This window comes from Triturus cristatus, chromosome 8, assembly GCF_964204655.1.
Source record: "Triturus cristatus chromosome 8, aTriCri1.1, whole genome shotgun sequence".
NCBI classification, from domain to species: Eukaryota; Metazoa; Chordata; class Amphibia; order Caudata; family Salamandridae; genus Triturus; species Triturus cristatus.
This window is the reverse complement of record NC_140591.1, coordinates 206669182-206688953: the sequence shown is the minus strand read 5'-3', so window position 1 is coordinate 206688953 and position 19772 is coordinate 206669182. Positions and strand designations below refer to the sequence as shown.

Below are 19772 nucleotides of genomic sequence, written 5' to 3'. Positions count from 1 at the left end.
GAATTGGGGCTTCAACAGTTCAGTGCTGCAGCTCCAATGTCTGCAGCTTTAGACTTTTCACCAGCTCTCTGTGATTCTACACTGCCTCAAAATGTAGTGTGGTTCAACCCACCCAGTGGTTCAAACTGAACATAAATACCCACTGAAAGACTTTGGACTATTTCTGGCTCAATTTAATTCTTTGGTAAATTATAGTATTTTTAGCTTATACCTTTATCAACATGTTTATCCATTTTCATGTATGTGTGAGATATATACTTTTATGAAAACCTATATCTTTTTACTTACTTAATTGGGGCATTTAAGTTCCTTACATTATAGTCTATTGTTATTTGGCGATCTCTTTTGCATATGCCACACACAATTCCTGTGTGGAAAGGCTTGCTTTTAGGGCTATCAGTAAGACAAAGTATTTTTATTGAAACCAGATCGCTTCTGTGGGTCAGATTATTATCAGAGCTCAGGCACAGCTTAAATCAAGATTGTGGCTTCATTCCACCTTAGCCTAACATTCAAGTTCACTGCAGCATGTCTTTCAAAATGAAAAGTCTCTTAGCTTTTGAACAACGTGTAGTAGTTTAGCAGGCAGTCTTGCATAGGCACCATAGAAATAGTCAAATCTTGAATTGGTCATTGTCCCTATAGCTAAAGCATGGTATTCATGAATAATTGTAGATGAAAGAACCCACCCTAAAAGATGGTCCTGGAGAGTTAGATTATTGTCCAAAGAAGTGGATTGTTATCCATCTCTCTCACTTCATGGCCGTGAAAAAGACAGACCGGTATCTCTCATCTTGCTTTGGTGAGTACCAAACAGTATAGCATTTTTTTTTCTGCATACTTTAAGAGTCAGTTCTACATATACACATTTGCCTGTGAGAGAGGCAGCAACTTAACAGTTGCTAGGTTGCAACATCAGGGATATTGAACAATGTTGTATTTTAATGACATGGGAGTGACAGGAACATTGCCTGAGGTGAAAGATTGGGTTTTGTGGGCACCAACATCCAGGGAGTCTTGTTCTGGTCCGACACACACCCTATGCAGTAAGGAATGCGTTTTTGCACATCCTGTCTTCTGACATGTGAAGACATCCTGTACCTTGAATGATATGTTTACATACGTTTATCAGGAGAGGAGATGTTATAAAAGGGCAGTGGACATCACCTAGAAGGAATCCCTTGCTCCATGTCATCACAGACACTGTGTCCAGTCCTGAGCATTTCAACTAAAATCATTGCTATCAAGTGTTTTATTCAAATTAGCGCAAAATCAAAAACTGGTGCAACACCCAAAATGCAGTAGGTTAATACATAAAGCCCGGGTCTTGAAAAACAGTGTTCTAAGTGACTGAGTCATGTGTCTACCGTAACTGCACCCAGTTCTGAATATATTGATGTTGAGGATCATCTTGTCAGCTGACACATGAGCTTTTATTTAGATGCACATTCCTGGAAGATTCCTGAAATCTTCTGTTGGTTGCAAAAACAAGGAGACTTCTCAGAGGAAGAAATGTTGCAAAATTTCAATTGTGGAATTGGTGCCATCCTGATAGTACAGAAGGAGATGGCCGAGAAGATCTTGAAAGATGTGCAAAAATACGAAGAAGCTTCGCTAATAGGATCTGTGGTCAACCGCCAACCAGGTCAGTCTTCGTCATGCTTTGAAAAACTGCATCTGCATTTAAGGTTGTTGTTATGTTCAATGTCTAACACTGTTTACAAAAATATGTTTTGGCATAATACTGGGTTTTCTATCGTAGCATTGTATGTTTCCAATGCTATTTGTAAAGTATCTGTGTCTCATTGCAGAGGAATGTCAGTCTTAAAGTTGTACTACATAATTAATATATAGTTAATATCCTTGGCAAATACTAACTGGCAAATTGGATCATTTTCTTTATTCTAAAGATGTGTCGCCCTGTAAGACTTAAAACCTTAAAAGACTGTATGCCCCACCACTACAGGCAGATTGGTGCATGCGCATTCTCATCATCAGTTTTGCCTACTGCACATTGTATAAGCCACAAAGATCATTACCCACCTTATCTTAACAACATTAAGCAGGCTTCTTATCTGTCATAGGCCATCCTCCTGATTTGAAGGTTCGCCGGTGGTGGCAATGCGCTTTGGTACTGCAGAATGGTATGCGCTTGCAAAAATTGCTGAAGGTTGTATTCATTGTCTAACATTTTGGCTCCGGTTGAAATTAATATCAATACCTGTTGTCAATTGGTAAAATTGTAACATGCAAAAACCTTAACTCAAACAGATTTTCAAAGTTCTTGCAGAATGTTTCTTCAAGGTTTCAAGAAATAGGTAAGTAAACTCGACACTGGTGTGACATTCCATACCTAAACATCAGTTGCTAATGTGTGCCTCCAAGAGCTGAATGAATCACTTTCACAACAGGTGGTGGACATACGTGAATCTCCAGGGACTCACACACATTTACTGAACAAACAAAGTGACTGGGTCACTATAAAGGAGTCAAAGAAAATCAGCAGAAGTTTAAGAGGTAATTATAGATTCTATTTCATGGGTTGAGTGTAAGGAATTTAGAGAAGAGTTTAGAAAACAAAATTGGGGAGGGTGGCTTTACTTGCCAGTCTAGTACGATATAACTCTTAAGCGATTTCATTTTTGGTTATCTTGTGAGTACTTATTGGATGAACGAGAAAAGTATGTTGTCAGACTCCGTTCGAAGGACTTGCGGTCATTTGCCTTGGATGCCCCAGGGTCCTTCCTGCATACGTGACCAATTACAAATCCTTCAGCACTTGATTTCGAGTGTTCGCAATGGTGAGCAGTCACATGCTTCTCAAGGAGGTAAGTTAAGGGTTGCTCCAGTTCAGGACTCACCAATCAAACAGCAGCCCAATAACTGAATGTTTAACACAGTGCTTATCTCTCAAGAAAGGAAAGTACATTAATTTGCACCAGAATGGAATGCTACACATAAACATAGGAAAAGCACAACTTAGTGTCTTAGGTGCTGTTGGGTAGGGCTGTGCCTCTATCTGCTATCTCTACCTGCCCTTGTGGTCTAGGTACTTCCCTCTGGAAAGAGGCACAATAGCATGATTAAGGCTCATATTTAGCTCTTCCCCATTAAGGTATTTCTGCTTAGTCTCTCACTGTTCAGAGGCTTTAGTTCCTGTGAAGTTTGGTAGCTCATTCCTTACCACCCAGGGCACAACAGTCCTTTTGGCAGCCGCCCTGCTTAATCTTAGTGTGCTAACCTCCCCCTGCTTCTGAGAGAAGATGTGCTCACTGGCAGCTCCATCTTGAGCTTCCTTGCTGGCTGCTGGTGCCCTCCTTGTAGAGAATAGTGCTTGAGAAGGCAGAGACAGCAATCTCCACAGAAGGCTTGAACTCAATATGGAACAGGTGAGCACTGCATGGGCAGGTTCTTCCGCACTGGTGTGTCCAAGCACAGGTCCATCTCCTTCTGGTAGGGCAGCCATGCACAGGTTGATCTCCTTCTGAAAAAGCCCACACACAAGACAATCTTCTGGGCAATGAGGTCTGACACAGGTGGATCTTCTGGGCTGTATGGCCATGCCAGTCTTCTTCTTGGCAGTACAGCCAGGCACAGGCTGATTTGGAATTTGGCCTTGACTGAGCTTCAGCAATCTTAGGACAAGTTGTTTCAGTTCCTGTCAGGGACCACTTTCAGACTGACTTGTCCCTTGGTCTCTGCAATCCCCCTTTTTCTTAACGTCCCACCAGCATTGTCCACCCTCTGCACCTCACTCCTTCTGGAAAGTCACTTCTTCTGTGGGGTTGGGAGCCTTCTTCCCTCTCCCAGAAGGCCGACTGACTTCTAGGGCAAGTGCACAGATCATTTAGCAAGGAGTAAGACTCAAGTAATGTCCCTTCTCCTCAAGGAAGCAGTGCTGTCATGCAGACACCAGTTTTAGTTGCACTGCAGGCCTCTGAATACTCTGTGGAACACTCGCTTCTTTGGAAACAGAGATTTTAGGATTTTGGAACAAGAAGTGGGGCCCCACAATGTACAGCAGTAGACAAGAGATGTGTAACCCCAAAGCTCAACTTTTTAAAATTTACTCCTAACTACCCTTTACGGCTACTCTCCCCTAAACCCTAAAATAAATACCATTATCACCCTAAACCCTCAAATTACAACTTACCACTCATTACCACAACACCCCTGAACCCTAAAATTACTGATATCAACATTTACTACTACACACCCCTAAACCCTACAATTACCCTTACCACCCCTAAACCCTAAAATTACCCTTACCACCCTTTACCACTATCCACCTCTAAACCCCAAAATTAACCTTAACACTCTTTCCCCCTGTCAATCCCAAAAATTACCCTTACCCTTTTAAGAGGTGATTTCCCAATGGTGTCCATTTACATTATTAAATATATGAACAAAACAGAACGGCCACTAAGGAAAAGAAACCAGCCCCAAGCAGAAAAGGAGACTTAGGGGTCGATTACAATTTCGTTAGGAAAGCATTCCGACCAAATTGGTTCCGGAATGCTTTCCGAACGACTCGGATCGGGGAGTCCGATCGACCGATTTGGATGCATCCAGATGCTTCCGGATACGATTTGGTCAGACTCCCATTGACTTCAATGGGAGCCTGTGTTCCGACCGAATACACAGGCTCCGTTTGAAGAAAGGGGTGGTTGGGGAAAATCATGCACTCTGTGGCGGGTACCCCATGGTACCTGCCACACTGTGCATGGTTGGAAAGGGGGTCCCTTGGGTACCCCCACGGACCTGATTCGGAGGGCCCCGGGTGAAGGGGGAGCTGTTACGGGCCCCCAAAGTCAGATTCCGACAGCCGATTCGTTTCGGAACAACCGATTTGGAAAGGCTGTCCAAATCTGACATCGTTATCGCTCGGCTGGAAACATGCACCGGGGACTGTTACAATTCGGCACTGAACAACTAGGTTACTCCCAATGCCTTTCGGAACCGAGTCAGACAGTTCGAACGCTTACCAGCCATCGTAATCGCTCATTGGGAAACGTGTCCGAGTCGGTCGGAAAGGCGGGTACAAAATCGGTTTCGACCGAATCGAATGCCGTTCGGTTCCTTTCCTGACGACATCATAATTGACCCCTTTGTTGGATCTGCTCACCAGACAGTGTGAATCACACATAACTGGATCTTCAGCTAGAAACACTGCATGCTGGGATGGTATGTTACAGCGTGTCTCATGTATTACATGAATTTTAAGTTCTGATGCGTAAGAGGATATTAATTGGAACATTTTTTAATATATTCAAACACAAACATCTCAGTGGGCACGTTTATTGATTACTTCTGCAGTGTAGGCCTAACTCTTTGAATTTATGCTGGTATTTTATTTAGGATTTTTAGGATTTTTAAGGGTAAAATTGAAAACAGATGAAATGTATATTGGGCACCTTATAACCCTCGAGGTAGCAGGGAAAATTCAGTATTGGCACTCCAGGTGGATATGCACATAATGAGAACACTCTGAAACAGGGTTGGATTTTTTGGCAGATATTATTAGAATAAGCCCATTTTACTATAGTCATGGGTATGGGATACTCGGGACGCAAGTTTCACTAGGAGATTTTATTAGATTGTCTCTCTTTGGATAATGTAGCAGCCATTCCTTGGCTTGGCTACGTAAAAGCTGTCTTTAATTTTTCAAACCCTGATATTATAAAATCAGTTGTGAAAAGTTTGATCAAAATTTTGTATTTTAGCTAAACTCAAAAGAGGACGGGGCCTCAAGAAACATTTGTAGTGTACAACTCCTCAGGCGCTATCTACAAAAGCAGAATAAGGACGGGTTGTTTCATGGCCAGGAAAATTCATTAAACATCAGTTCAATTGGGTGATATCTTCATTATTAGCTGATAATCCTTTCTACATCCACAGGAAAAAAGGCCAACACGTGTTTTGCGACTGATATATGATACAAATCTTGCTTCTTCAGGGCCAACTCATTAAATATTAAAAGCAGCTAAACAAATGTCACAACAATTTTCGAACAAAAGGGATATAAATACAAGAAACAAGTGACAAGATAATAACAAAAAGGAAAAACATAAAATTACTTTCAATATTTCCTTACAAAAGCATAGCATCCAGTTTCTTTACAGTGACAAAAAAATTCATAAGTACAGAGAAAGTATTTAAAAAAAATGTACTATGACTGAGACTTTATAAATAATGACAGGAAAACAGTGCTAAAAGCTTTCTCAATATTAAAAAGATCCCTGGACCCAAATAAGTGACAAAGAAAAAGAAAACCGTTCCAGCTAATCCCCAATAGAACAAAACCTTATAAGTATATACCTTGTCAACTGGTACTCCAACTTAATTTGATTATCAGCAACCTGATTAGTAGCCTTTTTACTTATAAAATTACCAACTATAAAAAAAGATGAAAAACAAGAGATGTTGGTGGAACCTATAAATTACCATTATGCTATATCACATAAAAAAAAGTTCATATTTTCAAGTGGTCCAACTGCCGTTTGATTTGACTATACCGGTCTTCTACCATTAGACAAATAAAAATACATAGAGCCATGCTATTACTCCCTTGTCATTACTGCTGAACAACGTTACCAACCAATCCAAAAAATCTTCCTCTGCTACCAACACCAGGAAGCTCAAACAGTCTTTAACTCTTTCTGAACACATGAACTCAATTTATTACATCTTTATTTCAACCAATTTGATCATAAAAGACAATAAATAAGTAAAATCACCACAATATATTAATCATAAGCTCCAATAATTAACAAGCTATACATGACATGAGTGTAAACCATGTTAAAAAGCATACAAGTTTATGCTTGTCTAAAATAAACTATACAAACTTTTTTGCTTTAAAACATTTAAAAGATTCATGAAGATTAATAACAATTCATCTAAAGTTCTAAACCCATATGACCCTGTGCTAACTAAAAGATACAGTACATGACCATGCGAAAGATACTAAGTAGAAGACTGTGCTTAATGTAGTCACTGTCGCAGTCTACTTGCTTTCAATCGTGTGTCGAATTCTCCACACCCATCCTAAAAACTTTGCAGGGGCAATCACAATTACCTCCTGAGTGCTGGTCTTTAATATTCGCAGTGCAGTGGCACTCGACCTAGTACCCAAATTCATACAGATTGGTTTAAGCCATTTGCTTTGTGGCAAGCTGTATGCGAGACAAACAAACAAAATGTGGGATATTGTTTCGTCCGCAATCTGGCAGAATGAGCATTTACTATTTTGAGAAAGGTACCAGGTATTAGTGAAAGCTTTTGTCAGTAGTGTACCTATCCAGAACTGAAAATAACATTTCCTATCAATGGGCTTTGTTATGGAGTCCCAGAAGTCTTCGTACATTGGCGCCTGCTTGTGTTCCAAAAGCTGGTTTGGGGGAGCACACGTTACCAGCTCTGATCATTTTTTTTTTTTTTTTGCAAAAACAATTTTTATTGCATAATTCAAGTACAATAGCCATCTGCAATGACCAGCATATCATTGGTCTTCTCCTAGTAATATACTCCATTGCATAGTACAGTGCAGACCACTTCCAACTACCAACGCACTGCCCCCCAACACTCCCCAAATACAAATACTCCCTCCCCCCACCCGCATGTCAGTGTGCCATAGTCGCAGGTACCGTGATAAGTCAGTCTCGTGATTGGCCGTGGGAGCGGCCGCGAGCCACTCTCCACCCCGGTGATCAGGCGCCAAGCAGCAAGGAGAAGAGAAGCCCTCCCGCCCCCACGTGTGACCCGTCAGCTGCCTCTCCACCGCTACTCTGCTGCATGCTGCTCCTGTGCTTCAATACCCTCCTCTGCTTCTGCTTCTGCGCCCCACCCCCGGAGGTCTACCACTAGCGCTTCCCATGCATGTGCCATGGCTAGTGCCTTTTGATCATTTCCCCGCAGCGCTAGCTGCAGCCTAAGTGTACTCTCGCTACCCGCCCATTTTGTGAAGGTAGTTCTCCACCTCTCAAAGCTGGGGCCAGTTCTCGATTTCCAGTGCAGAGTAATTTCTCTTTTAGCCACCACCAGCCCTAGGTCGCAAAACTTGCTCGTGGCTTTCGTGCGCGGTGTGTGGGGAAACCACAGCAGCAGGCAAACTCCCATTTCCACCCCCAATTCCCGCCCCGTTACTTGGGTCAAGCAATCAATGACCTCCCCCCAATAACCGCTGAGGGCGCCACAGGACCAAAACATGTGCTTGAAGTCGGCCCCCTCCTCCCCACAGCGAGGGCACTGCGGAGCGGGACCCCCAAAATATTGAAATAATTTAGCTGGCGTCAAATAAGTCCTATGCAAGATAAAGTACTGCACCAAATGAAACCTGGCATTACGTGTGCTCTTCCAGGCCCGTCTCTGTAACCTGGGCCACGTCAAGCCTGGGATGGGCTTCCCGATGTCCAATTCCCATTTATCCTTCAGCGCACTCAAAGGGGCTAGGTGTTCCATCGCCATTCTCTGATAGAGGCATGTAAAGGCCTTGACCGTGCCCGCCGCCATGACCACATACTGACAGCCGGCAGCCATCTGCGGGTCAGAGAGTCCCGTGTTCCAGTGCTTTTGTGGGGCTGCCACCAGGGCCGCGTGGAGTAGATAGTCTCCCCTCGGGATCCCGAAGGAATCCTGCAGTCCCTGGAATGGCTGGAGCGCTCCATTGAGGTACAGGTCCCCCACCATCTGTATCCCTAGGTCTTCCCACTGAGCCAGCCCCGACCAGTCCCCGCCGTGGGGGAGGGCCGTGCACATACCCAATGGGATCTCCGGGGCGTAGGGGTGAACAGTGCCGACCCTCCGCAAGCTGCGGTTCCAACACAACCGGAGCGTTCGCTCCTCAAGCGTCAGCTGCGACAGCTCGAGTCGCTGCTGGAAGACAATAAAAGAAAGGGCATGCCGCGGGATCACCCTGCCCTGCGGGTCTTCGGGACCTCTAAACTCCCTTGCAACCGCCTGCGTTAGCCATTGCAGCTGGGCCGCCAAATAATACCACTCGAAGTCGGGCACAGCAAGCCCTCCCTCTGCTCTGGGCCGTCGGAGTGTGGCCAGCACCCAAATAGGGAGCGTACGGAAAAAATACAACAGTCGCGGGAGCGCCACCATCTTTAGTAGCGCTACCCTCCCAGCTACCGAAAGAGGCAGGGTGCTCCAGAATCTAATACTGCCCGCTAGACCTCTAATCGCCCTCCCTACATTCCCCTCCAACAGATCTTGCTGGGTGCGGTAGATATGCACTCCCAGGTACGGCAGACAGCGAGCTTCACAGCGGATAGCCCCGAGGGCGGGGGGGGTCTCCTCCCACTGTGTAACAGGGTATACACAAGTCTTGCCCCAGTTGACCTTCAAGCCCGACAAGTGTCCGAAGTCCCTCAGTAACGCCTCGGCACCCTGTAAGGCCCCCTCCGCGTCAGCCAGGAAAAGCAGTAGATCGTCTGCATAGAGGGAAATATAATGGGTTTCCCCCCGCAGTAACAGCCCAGCATATGCGCGTCCCAGTCGGGCATGGGCCGCCAGGGGCTCAACCGCCAGGGCGAACAGCAAAGGTGATAACGAGCAACCCTGCCTCGCTCCCCTTCTCACTGGGTAGGAGGCCGATATCGTGGTCCCCGTTCGCACCCTGGCCACCGAGTTAGCGTAAAGCAACCTCGTCCAGCGCACGAACCCATCCCCCAAGCCGAACTCCTGCAAGACCCTAAACAGGTAAGGCCACTCCACGCTATCGAAGGCTATCTCCATGTCAACTGACAGCGTCAGAGCGGCCGGGTAATCTAGACAATCCACTTCCATAACCCGCAATAGTCTCCGGATACACGTCGACGTGTTCCGTCGGGGGATTAACCCAGCCTGATCAGGGTGTACCAAGGAGGGCATATGTGCCAACAATCGCGTGGCCAAGATTCTGCTCAGGATCTTATAGTCCACGGTGAGCATGGAGAGTGGGCGATACGCTGTCCTGGCACTCGGGTCCCCTCCCTTCTTCGGGAGCGGTATAATCAGCGCCTCACGTGTTGAGGCAGGCAACTGACCCTCCTTCCAGGCCTCCCGGTAGACTGACTGTAACTGTGGGGCAAGAAGGTCCGTATAGGCCGCATAAAACTCCACAGGAAGCCCATCTGTGCCCGGGGTTTTCTTGTGCGCCATGTGTTTGATCGCCATACGAATCTCGCCTAGCGAGATATCCCCCCCCAGCGCCTCCTTGAGAGTGGGGTCCAGTTTTGGTAAGTGGGCCGCCGTCAGAAAGTCCTCCAGTTCCCCAGGGGCGTCTTGTAGGGTATTAGTATAAAGGGCGGCATAATACGCCAAGAACTGACCATTAATCTCCCTCTGAGAGTGCACCGTCACCCCCTCCCCGGTGGTCAGCGAAAGTATGGGAGTGCCGTGCGCATTCGGATTCGCCAACCAGGCCAAAAGCGACCCGACTTTGTCCCTCTCTGCATGCGCCCTGGCGAGGTATGCCTTATAGTCAAAACAGCGGAGCCGCTCTACCTGCACTGCCACCTGTTCTCGCGCCGTAACCACCTCATCTTGGGATTGCTCCCCCAAGTGCTGTGCTCTCTCCGTGACGCGCAGCGCAGCCTCCGCCTTCTCTATGTCTCCTAATAACGTTTTCCGGACCCCGGTCGTGGAGGAGATACATATCCCTCTGATGACCGCCTTGAACGAGTCCCATTCCCACGCCCTCTTGGACGCTGTCCCCGAGTTCTCTGTAAAATAATTTACAGTCCTCCAGCATCCACGGGTTCAGGCGCCAGGTGGGTATCGTCTGGCGCTGTCTACTCCAGTGCACTATAACCAGACATGGGTTGTGGTCCGATATGGTTCTCGCCAAGTATTCGCTATGGCGAGTCAGAGCCTGTATGCCCGGAGAGCATAATATGCCATCCAGACGCACATGCAGCTCATGCGGGGCAGAATAGAAAGAATAGTCCCTCTCCAGTGGGTGGTGCTCCCTCCATGTGTCCACCAACCCCCACGCAGTCTGCCAGTCCCGCCTACTTCTGGCCACCCGATGTATGGCTGATTGAGTCAGGGGCGGGTGAGAACGATCTAAGTGGACATCAGTGATGGAGTTAAAGTCACCCCCAAGTATGGTCGGCCCCTTTAAATACTCCGCTAAGGCGCCCGAAACACGCGTGAAGAAGGCCGCTTGCTCTATATTCGGGGCATAAAGGCTGCATAACGTCACGTCTCTCCCATCCAGCCGGCCCTGCACTGCCACAAACCGTCCCTCCGGGTCCACCTGCGAGGCGAGGGGCTGAAAAGGAAGACCCGCTCTAACCCAGATAAGGGTGCCCCTTGCAAATTTGGAATAGGTGGTGTAAAACAACTGGCCCCGCCAGCGCCTGTGGAGTACCCGCCCCTCCACCCGGTCCAAATGGGTCTCCTGCAGAAAAGCCACCTGCACTCCTCTGCGCACTAAATAAGCGTGGACTTTGCAACGTTTCGTCATGGAGGTGAGCCCCCTCACATTCCAGGTTATACATTTCAACTCAGGGGGGGAAGCCATCACATCGTGCAATACGTACTATCCAACCACTCCCCATCCTAGACACACTGACATCACCCCACCCTTTCTCAATTCCCCAACAACCCCCAGTCCCTCCCGCCCCCAGAACAGGTTCCCAACCGTAGTTACCCATCCAAATACAATACAATTAACCAACTTCTCTGATAGCCACCAGAGCCTCACAACTAGTGTGAGTGAGGGGAGGTAGGCCGGGGCCGAACGGGTGCAGAAAGTGTTCCCAACAGAAGTCCCAGCCCAGTCTCCACAGCGCCTCCCCAGACCTATCCCGCCCCCGGTGCCCCCGCCCTAGCCCACCCCCGACCCCGCAATCAAGGAGAGTCTGGCAGTCCCCCAAAGATCCATGGCAGTCCCATCCCCAGCGCAGAGTCAACAGTGCAGCAGATTGCACCTCCAGCCCCCTGCTAGCCTCCTTACTGTCAGCGGCACTTCAGGAACAGTTCAAGTGTCCAGTATGTCGTCCGCTGTCCCAGGTGTGACATGTGGCAGCTCTGTCACCTCGTCCTCTTCCTCCGCCTCATCACTACGTTGAGTGTCAGACCCCTTGTGGGAGTCCGGCTCCCCAGCAGGGGCGATTACAAGTGCGCCGGAGATGGCTGATACCGCCTGCAATGCCGCTTTCTGCTCCAGCTCCGTCTGTGACGCCAGGGGGGAGCCCCTTCCAGTCAGCCGAGTCTTGGCACGCCGGCTTCGGCGAGGTTTCGGCGAAGCCCTCCGCGATTCCCGTCCAGCGGAGTGTGCCCCTGTCCCGGTTCTGTGCAGCTCCAACCAATCCCACGCGGCGGCAGGGTCGGTGAAAAAGAATGTCTTGCCGCCCAGCATGATCCGCAGACGCGCAGGAAACAACAGCGCATATTGGATACCTTCGTCCCTGAGTGCCTTTTTGATCGCCAGGAACGATGACCGATGTCGCTGGACCTCGAGGGGGTAGTCTGGGTAGCTAGAGACCGACGCGTTTTCCACCCGGTAGGGACCCTGATTCCTGGCCTTCTGGAGTATATTGTCCCGGTCTTTGAAGTGCAGTAGACGCGCAACCACCGGACGTGGCGGTCTCCCCGGGTCCAGGGGGCGGGCCGGGACCCTGCGCGCCCGCTCCAGCGTGTAGAACGGCGTTAGCCCCTCTGGCGCAACCACTTCTCGCAGCCAAGTCTCTAGGTAGGCCAGCATGTCGGTCCCTTCGATTTTTTTCGGGCAGCCCCACCACCCGTATGTTATTGCGGCGATTACGTCCCTCCGCATCCTCAGCCCTCTTCTCCAATAGCTGCACTCTCCGTTTCAGATCATCCACGGCAGCCTCCGAGGCTTTCTGGGTTGGCGCCAGCTGTTCCAGCGTGACCTCCGTCTGCTTGACACGGTCGGCCAGCTTCCGGTGATCCCCCCGCAGCAACCCCAGGTCCGTGGATATTTGCGCTATGTCGTTCTGCAGCACAATCCTCGTGTCCGAGATGGCTTGTAGGATCTGGTCCAGCTGTTTTTGCTGTAGGCCCCCCGACGGGTCCCCCGTCTCGTCGCCATCGCGCTCACCAGGCGTGTCCCCGGGCGGGGCAGCGGCTCCCTGCCTCGGGCGTGTCTTTCCCATCGCACCGCTCGGTGGCGGCTCGTCCGGGGCTCCGCTACCCCAACCTCCTGTTGCTCGCGCGACGCCGGAGAGGGCCTCTACTCCGCGGCGGTCTGCGGACGGCAGCACTGCGAACCCGCTCCGCGGCCCGGTTGAGCTCACCACCGGCCCGAGTGGCCCTTTCAGCCGCCAGGGGACCCCCACTGACCCAGCACAGGGGGCAGGGGCAGGCCAGTCCACCCTCCGCACCTCACACAGGCAGGCTCGCCAGTCCGCCCCAGCCACAGGTCCACAGCTCTCCAGGAGGGCGCCACCGCCACCACCCCGGGCCGGCCACCAGACTGGTCGTTTCTGTTCCGCACCGGGCGTCACCACGCAGCTCCCGCCGCTCTGGCCCAGCCGTTCCACCAACCAGCGCCCTGCAGTGGGGCCGCGCTCTTCGTCCCTCGGTCCGGGGGCCGTCCACGACCACAGGGTCCGCCGCAAGGGCTCCGGGGCTGCTTACTGATCCTCAGTCCCGGTGTCCACACTCCACCGTCGTGCCTCAGGTGCCACCATCGCAGCATCGCCTACGGGCCTCCGACGTTGACCCTGCACTTCCGGCGTTCCCCGCCGGCGATCCCGCACTTCCGGTCGGCGCCTCTGATACGCCGCTCCGATGTTCCGTCCGCGGGTACAGGCCTCCCAAAATGGCCGGCGGCAACCCGCTCCGCCGCCGTTCCTCGGCGTCAGTCCAGCCGCGGCGGCCCCCGGCCGGCCGCAACACAGTGGAGGGAGTCGGGGGCGGCCAGGTCCGGCCCCCGGGATATTCGCGGCAGGTCCGGGGCGTCAATGAACAGGAGAACGGCCAGGCTGGGTGCGGAGCTCTCGGCTCACGCGTCCATCGTCATCAGCCTCCAAGCCACGCCTTACCAGCTCTGATCATAGCCCAATATGCTTCCTTATACGCTTTTTGGGGGGGAAATGTATTATTCGTCGGGTCTTCCCATAAATGCCTCATGCCCATGTTCACCAGGGAACTTTTCACCCGCTGCAACCAACTGATCTTGAGGGAAGAGTCAGCATCTCTAATATCTTTAAGTGCTAGGGCGTAATGGACTAACTCCAGAGTACACCAGAGTCTTCTCCAGTAGGCCAACGGTCTAAATCTTGCAACCTCTACCAGTGGGTTGCACCCCAAATCATGGTATAAGGGTGTAAGTGGTGTGCTTTGGGGGAGGCCGATTAGACCTCTCATGAATCTGCTTTGAGCTTGGGCTAATGGATACAAACTTTCAAAACCCCAGAGCTTCGCTCCATAAAGAATAGAAGCCATGACCTTGGTGTTATATAGCTTAAGTGCTGGACTTACAGGCTTAGTCTGTGAAAGCCTGTATTCTTTCAAAATTGCTCCTGCAAGTTGGGAGTGCTTAAGCGTCAAGATTTCTATCTGGGGCTTCCAATCTAATTTACGACCTATGGTTATACCAAGATAGGTAAATATATCAGTTTGTTCCAATGACTCCTTATTCATAACAACCCTTGCCTTAATTACTTTGTGTTAAATTTGGTTTTGCCCACGTTTACCACCAACTCTTGAGCCTTACAGAATGACTCAAAGTGAATTAATGCACGCTGAAACCTGGCTTATGTTTTGGATAGTATCAGGGTATCGTCAGCGAACATTAATATTGGGGCCTTTTTACCTGCAATAAAGGGTGCATCTGTAGGAAACTCTTCAAATTAATTGACCACACCATTTATAATAAGTGAAGACAATGTGGGCGCCAGAACACACCCTTGTCGGTCCCCTTTTTGAATTAGAAATTTTGGGGTGGTATTTCCTTGTGATCCCCAGCGAACCTTCGCATAGTTGGATTTGTGTAGCTTAAGTACTAGCTGTAAGAGCTCAGGGGGCATTCCTAGGTCTGTCAATACGGTCCAGAGCTTGTTTCTCTGGACCGTATCGAATGCTGCTTTGAGATCTATAAAGGCGGCATATATAGTTTGCCCGCTAATAGTACAACACGCCAATGGATTAAAACAAAGTAAAAGACTTGGTTAATTGAACTTACAAGGGTCCTAAATCCTGCTTGGAAAGGGGATAATATATTATTCTCGTCTATCCATGTCTGGATTCTGTTCAGGACCAATCTAGCCATAATCTTTTGAGTACAATCTATTAGGCTGATTGGCCTGTAATTTCTTGGGCTTGAACGGTCCCCCTTCTTGTAAATGGGTAAGATTTCGGCTCTTCGCCAGGAATCGGGAATGGGGGCTCCTCTAGCTATCCTTTATATTTGTTGATGACCCCTTGATAAAGGCAATAGGCCAACTTTTTATATTTTGGTGTTATGACTCTTTGACAAAGTCAATAAGGCTGCCTGAGTGTGTGGGGCTGGATGCAGGGCCTGGCATTGCAGCCAACCCTACACTAGCCGTGCACAGCATGGGCTGGCTTTACATGTGGTAATAAAATATTATTTACCTTAACAAAAAACTCTGAAAAGCAAAAAGGTTAAAGTGATGTTATACAACAACTACTGATTCACAAAACACGGTATGCTGTCTCTACAACTATATTTGCTAAACCCACAAAAGGAAAAGTTATTCACTGTCTGTCAGTGAGGACATACTTGTTATGCCCCCTTAGTTTACAGATGTCCAGGACCTCATTTGTGTTAAGGGGCAGGCCTAGGTCTTTGCATACACACTAGATTAGTATGAGGGTGGGGCCAAAATCAAAAACCAGGATACCAGATACTCACAGTCAGGCACTCAGGGCAAAGGGGAAAGTGACTGCACATCATGCAGGAGACATTCCTGTCCCAGCATATGCACTGTCAATAGAAGAGCTCCTGATTACAGTAAAGGTGACCGCAATCATTTGAATGTCATTAGTTTTAGCAGGGAGTGTGGTGGAAGAATTTCACAGGGACCATAATGTGATGAGCTGAATGGCGATCATCTCTGAGGTGTTGTGAAATGTTGTCTTGAATTATTTAATAAAACATTTCAATCAAAAGATGGCTTCAAGGACAGGAAAAGGTTGAGTGATGGAGCGAGAAAGGTGTGGTGATATGACTACAGATGACAAGAATACTATGGGAGTGAAAATACAGAGAGCTGAAAATCAGCTACAACTCTGCAAAGAATCAGCAATGAACACGTTTATGATTTGCATATAATAGTATGTAAACACTTTGTTACCTTGGTAAAAATAAATGTCTATCTCAGCTGTCATATCCATAAAGTACTTTGTCTGCTATTGCAAAGGAAGATAAAGCAAGCTGTTGGATGCTGGGAGTTGTGATTTTTTTCTTTCACACTAGGAAACTGGAGTTGGAGCTCAGTAGTTTGGAGTTGAGATTTGGCATTGGGTAATTGGGATAAGGGATTTGGGAGATTCTGTTTTTTTTAAAGATTGTTCTATTTTAAACTTGAGATTAGCTGCTTCTTATAGCTTGAAGTTTGTTTTCTGAAATTCCGAACTGTGGCTGAAGGCATTAGAGGTGGAAGACAGGAGTTTCGGGGTTAGGAGTTGTAAATCAAAAAGAGGTAACTGGGAATCTACCTAACTGTGAAGATGTGTTTACTACAACTGCAGGTAGAACAATACCAAGAGTCTCAAATAAAAAAAAGCTTGTTATTCATTAGACCTGACAGCCTAAGGGTGGTGTTCCCCAAACTTTTTCCCTGCGTACCTCTACTTCTTGCTTTATTCATGTTTTTGGCCTTAGGACTCGGAGCACTTTACTATTGCTATCCAGTGCTAAAGTTCATGTGCTTCTCCCATAAACATGGTTTCATTCACTTATCTACAATTGGTATATTAAATGTTTCTCTAAGTCCTTAGCAGAGTTCACTACCTGTGTCCAGGGCCTGTAATTAAATGCTACTAGTGGGCATGCAGCACTGATTGTGCCACCGACACAAGTAGCACTTTAAAACAAGCCTCAGGCCTGCCACTGCAAAGCCTGTTCATGCAGCTTACACTGCCATGTAGACTTGCCATTTAAAACCCTTGCCAAACCTTAAACTCCACTTTTACTACATATGCATCACCTGTAAGGTAGGCCCTAGGTAGCCCTAAGGCCTGGGTGTTGTGTAATTAAAGGTAGGACATGTACTTTTAGATTTTGCATGTCCTGGTAGTGAAAAACACCTACAGTCGTATTTCACTTATGGTCAGGTCTACCCCTCTCATAGGTTAACTTTGGGAATTCCTTATTGCACTCTTACGCTGAAATTTCTGATTGTGAAGGAGTAGCACTGACATGTTTATTACCATTGGAATAGCAATTATAAATACACTTTGCTGGCAAAGTTGGATTTAGCATTACTATTATAGAAATGTCGATTTTAGAAAGATGGCATTTCTCTGTTCTTAAAGCTCTTTGCACCTGCAGCCTGTCTCCAATACACATCTGGGGTGGGTGACAGCTGGACTTTGTGCATTCCCTTTAGTAGACAGCCACACACAAGGAAGGATAGGTGTGACTGAATGGCCATTTGCATCCTGATGGGTCATCCTGGGCAGGATGGGAGGAAGGAGCTGACATACCTGAATGGGCAGTGTCATGTTCCCACACAATGGGTTGCATACCCCTCTGTAGTGAGTCTGGAGCCAGGGCTGGGGAGGGAGGACCTCTTTGCACTTCAAAACCCCTTTTTGAAGTCACCTCCACTCAAAGGGCATAACTGAGTATAAGTACTGGGTCTCTGACCGCACCAGATCAGATACTACTGGACCTGTGAAGAAACTCTGCCAGGAGGAAGGAGTGCTGTACTTCTACAAGGACTGCAACTTTGTTGGACTGCTGGAAGAACTGACTTTCTGCTGTGCTGCCCTGCTGAGGAAGAACTACACTCCTTGGTTTGAACCCAGAGTGATCTCCAAGGGCATGCTGGCTTGCCTCCTGTTTTACGACTCAGGGATATCAAAGTCTTATGCCTGGTTATTCGGAAGTGGATCCAGGTGCTTGCTGCAGTGGAACCGACGCATCCTCTGCTGCATGATCGTCATTGTTGTGGGAACAGAACAGGAGCATTGCACTTGGAACCAGTACATTGCTGTCGAAACCGACGCATTGTAACCACTGCATCGCTGCCACTGCAGAGAGTCAATCAACGCTTCCCCTTGACTACATGGAGAAACCCGGCTCATCGGCTTCGGAACCAACGCATCTCCGAACTGGTGCTTCATCTTAGGAACTGGCACATCGCCATCATTGTGTGGTGAAAATCAACGCATCATCTCAACTGCGGGATTGACATCAACGCATCGCTCGGCTGCACCCCGCATCTCACTGTTGCAACCAGGATCAAGCTACTTTTGTTCAGTGGGCCTTGCGTGGCTCCTATATACAGCCCACGCACCATCACGGTCATCCTGAACTCTTGACTTTGCTGTGGTCCTGCACAACCAGATAAGCCCATAGGTGCTTATTGTGTCCTAGTGCTATTTTTCACTTTTACTCTTTAAAAATTCATATCTTGACTTCTACTTATTGGATGTCATTTTGTTTTTGTTTTATTTGTAAAATCATAATTTATTTTTCTAAACTGGTGTAGAGTCTTTTCTGATGTTTTCACTGTGTTACTGTTTGAAGTGTTGCACAAATACTTTACACATTGCTTCTTAAGTTAAGCCTGCCTGCTCTGTGCCAAGCTACCAGACGGTGAGCAGAAGTTAATTTATGGTGTGCATGTGACTTGCCCTGACTATGATTGTGGTTCCTGCTTGGACAGGGTGCATACCTTGGCCAACCAGAAACCCAATTTCTAACATTATTTATCAGGCAACAACCACTAAAGAGAAAGCAGGAATCCACACAGCCCTTGTTGATGGCTGCTCTCACCTAATTTCAATTGCACTCTCCCCTGCTTTTATGCAGACATTTTCCAACTCTTAAGAGCGCTAATTTATTAATCACACGTCTTTACAAGGTGGAAGTAGTGTATTTTAGAGTGTGGGTTATGTTCCTCAGTGACATAAATAACATTAAATAACAGTTGGAGTCCCTTTCATGATGTAACAACTTTTCCCCCTACAGTTCTTCTATAACCAGTTTTATTACATGGAACATTGGGAAACTGGAAAACCTCATATTCACTTTCAGTGTTGTCTTCTTCAATCGTATCCTTTCTAAAAACACCTGGCATGCAGGAGACAACTACTGCAATGGATTGGCTTTCATGGCAGTGTACTAATGACGTAGTGGAAGCCATTTTCATCTGCTGTTCTCTCATGAATTGTTGCAGGTTCTTCCCAAGCAGAAGTCTACAATCTTTTGAGCGCCATGCAGGCGACCAATTGGCACTCCCAGCGTGTTGCAATTGATGCAGAAAAAATACTCCTTGGGCATAAGAAGGTCAAAGTGGCCCTCCTCATCTCTGGGAATGGTGAGTATTTCACTGCCATAGGAAGTGTGGGAACTGGGTCCACCCTTCCACTCTTCTACCTTTGGCTGTTTTATTGTTGGTGCTACAGGAGGCCTTCCTGGTCTTCTTTTGGGCAGTGTTTTCTATCTAAATTAGGAGTCCTCTCTGGGATTTATGTGGTGTTTCGTGGTGTATCAAGTCTCTCTGGTCTTCTTTTGGCTGGTATTTTGGGGTACAATGATGAGTCTGATGGATACCAGCGATGGTGTAAAAGAATTCTTGGGAGACCACCAGACTGTGCTGAGAGTTTTTTTTTGTGTA

General features: G+C 47.9%; 1 protein-coding gene across 1 annotated transcript in view; it reads left to right on the top strand.

Moving 5' to 3' along the window:
- The window catches only part of LOC146801851 (trifunctional purine biosynthetic protein adenosine-3-like), a 253558-nt gene that overhangs the window by 152605 nt on the left and 81181 nt on the right, over nucleotides 1-19772 (top strand). Inside the window, exons 16-17 of the mRNA XM_085623717.1 lie at nucleotides 1442-1645; nucleotides 19332-19472. Of these exons, the coding sequence (XP_085479843.1) occupies nucleotides 1442-1645; nucleotides 19332-19472 (345 nt within the window). The remainder of the gene's footprint in view (nucleotides 1-1441; nucleotides 1646-19331; nucleotides 19473-19772) is intronic.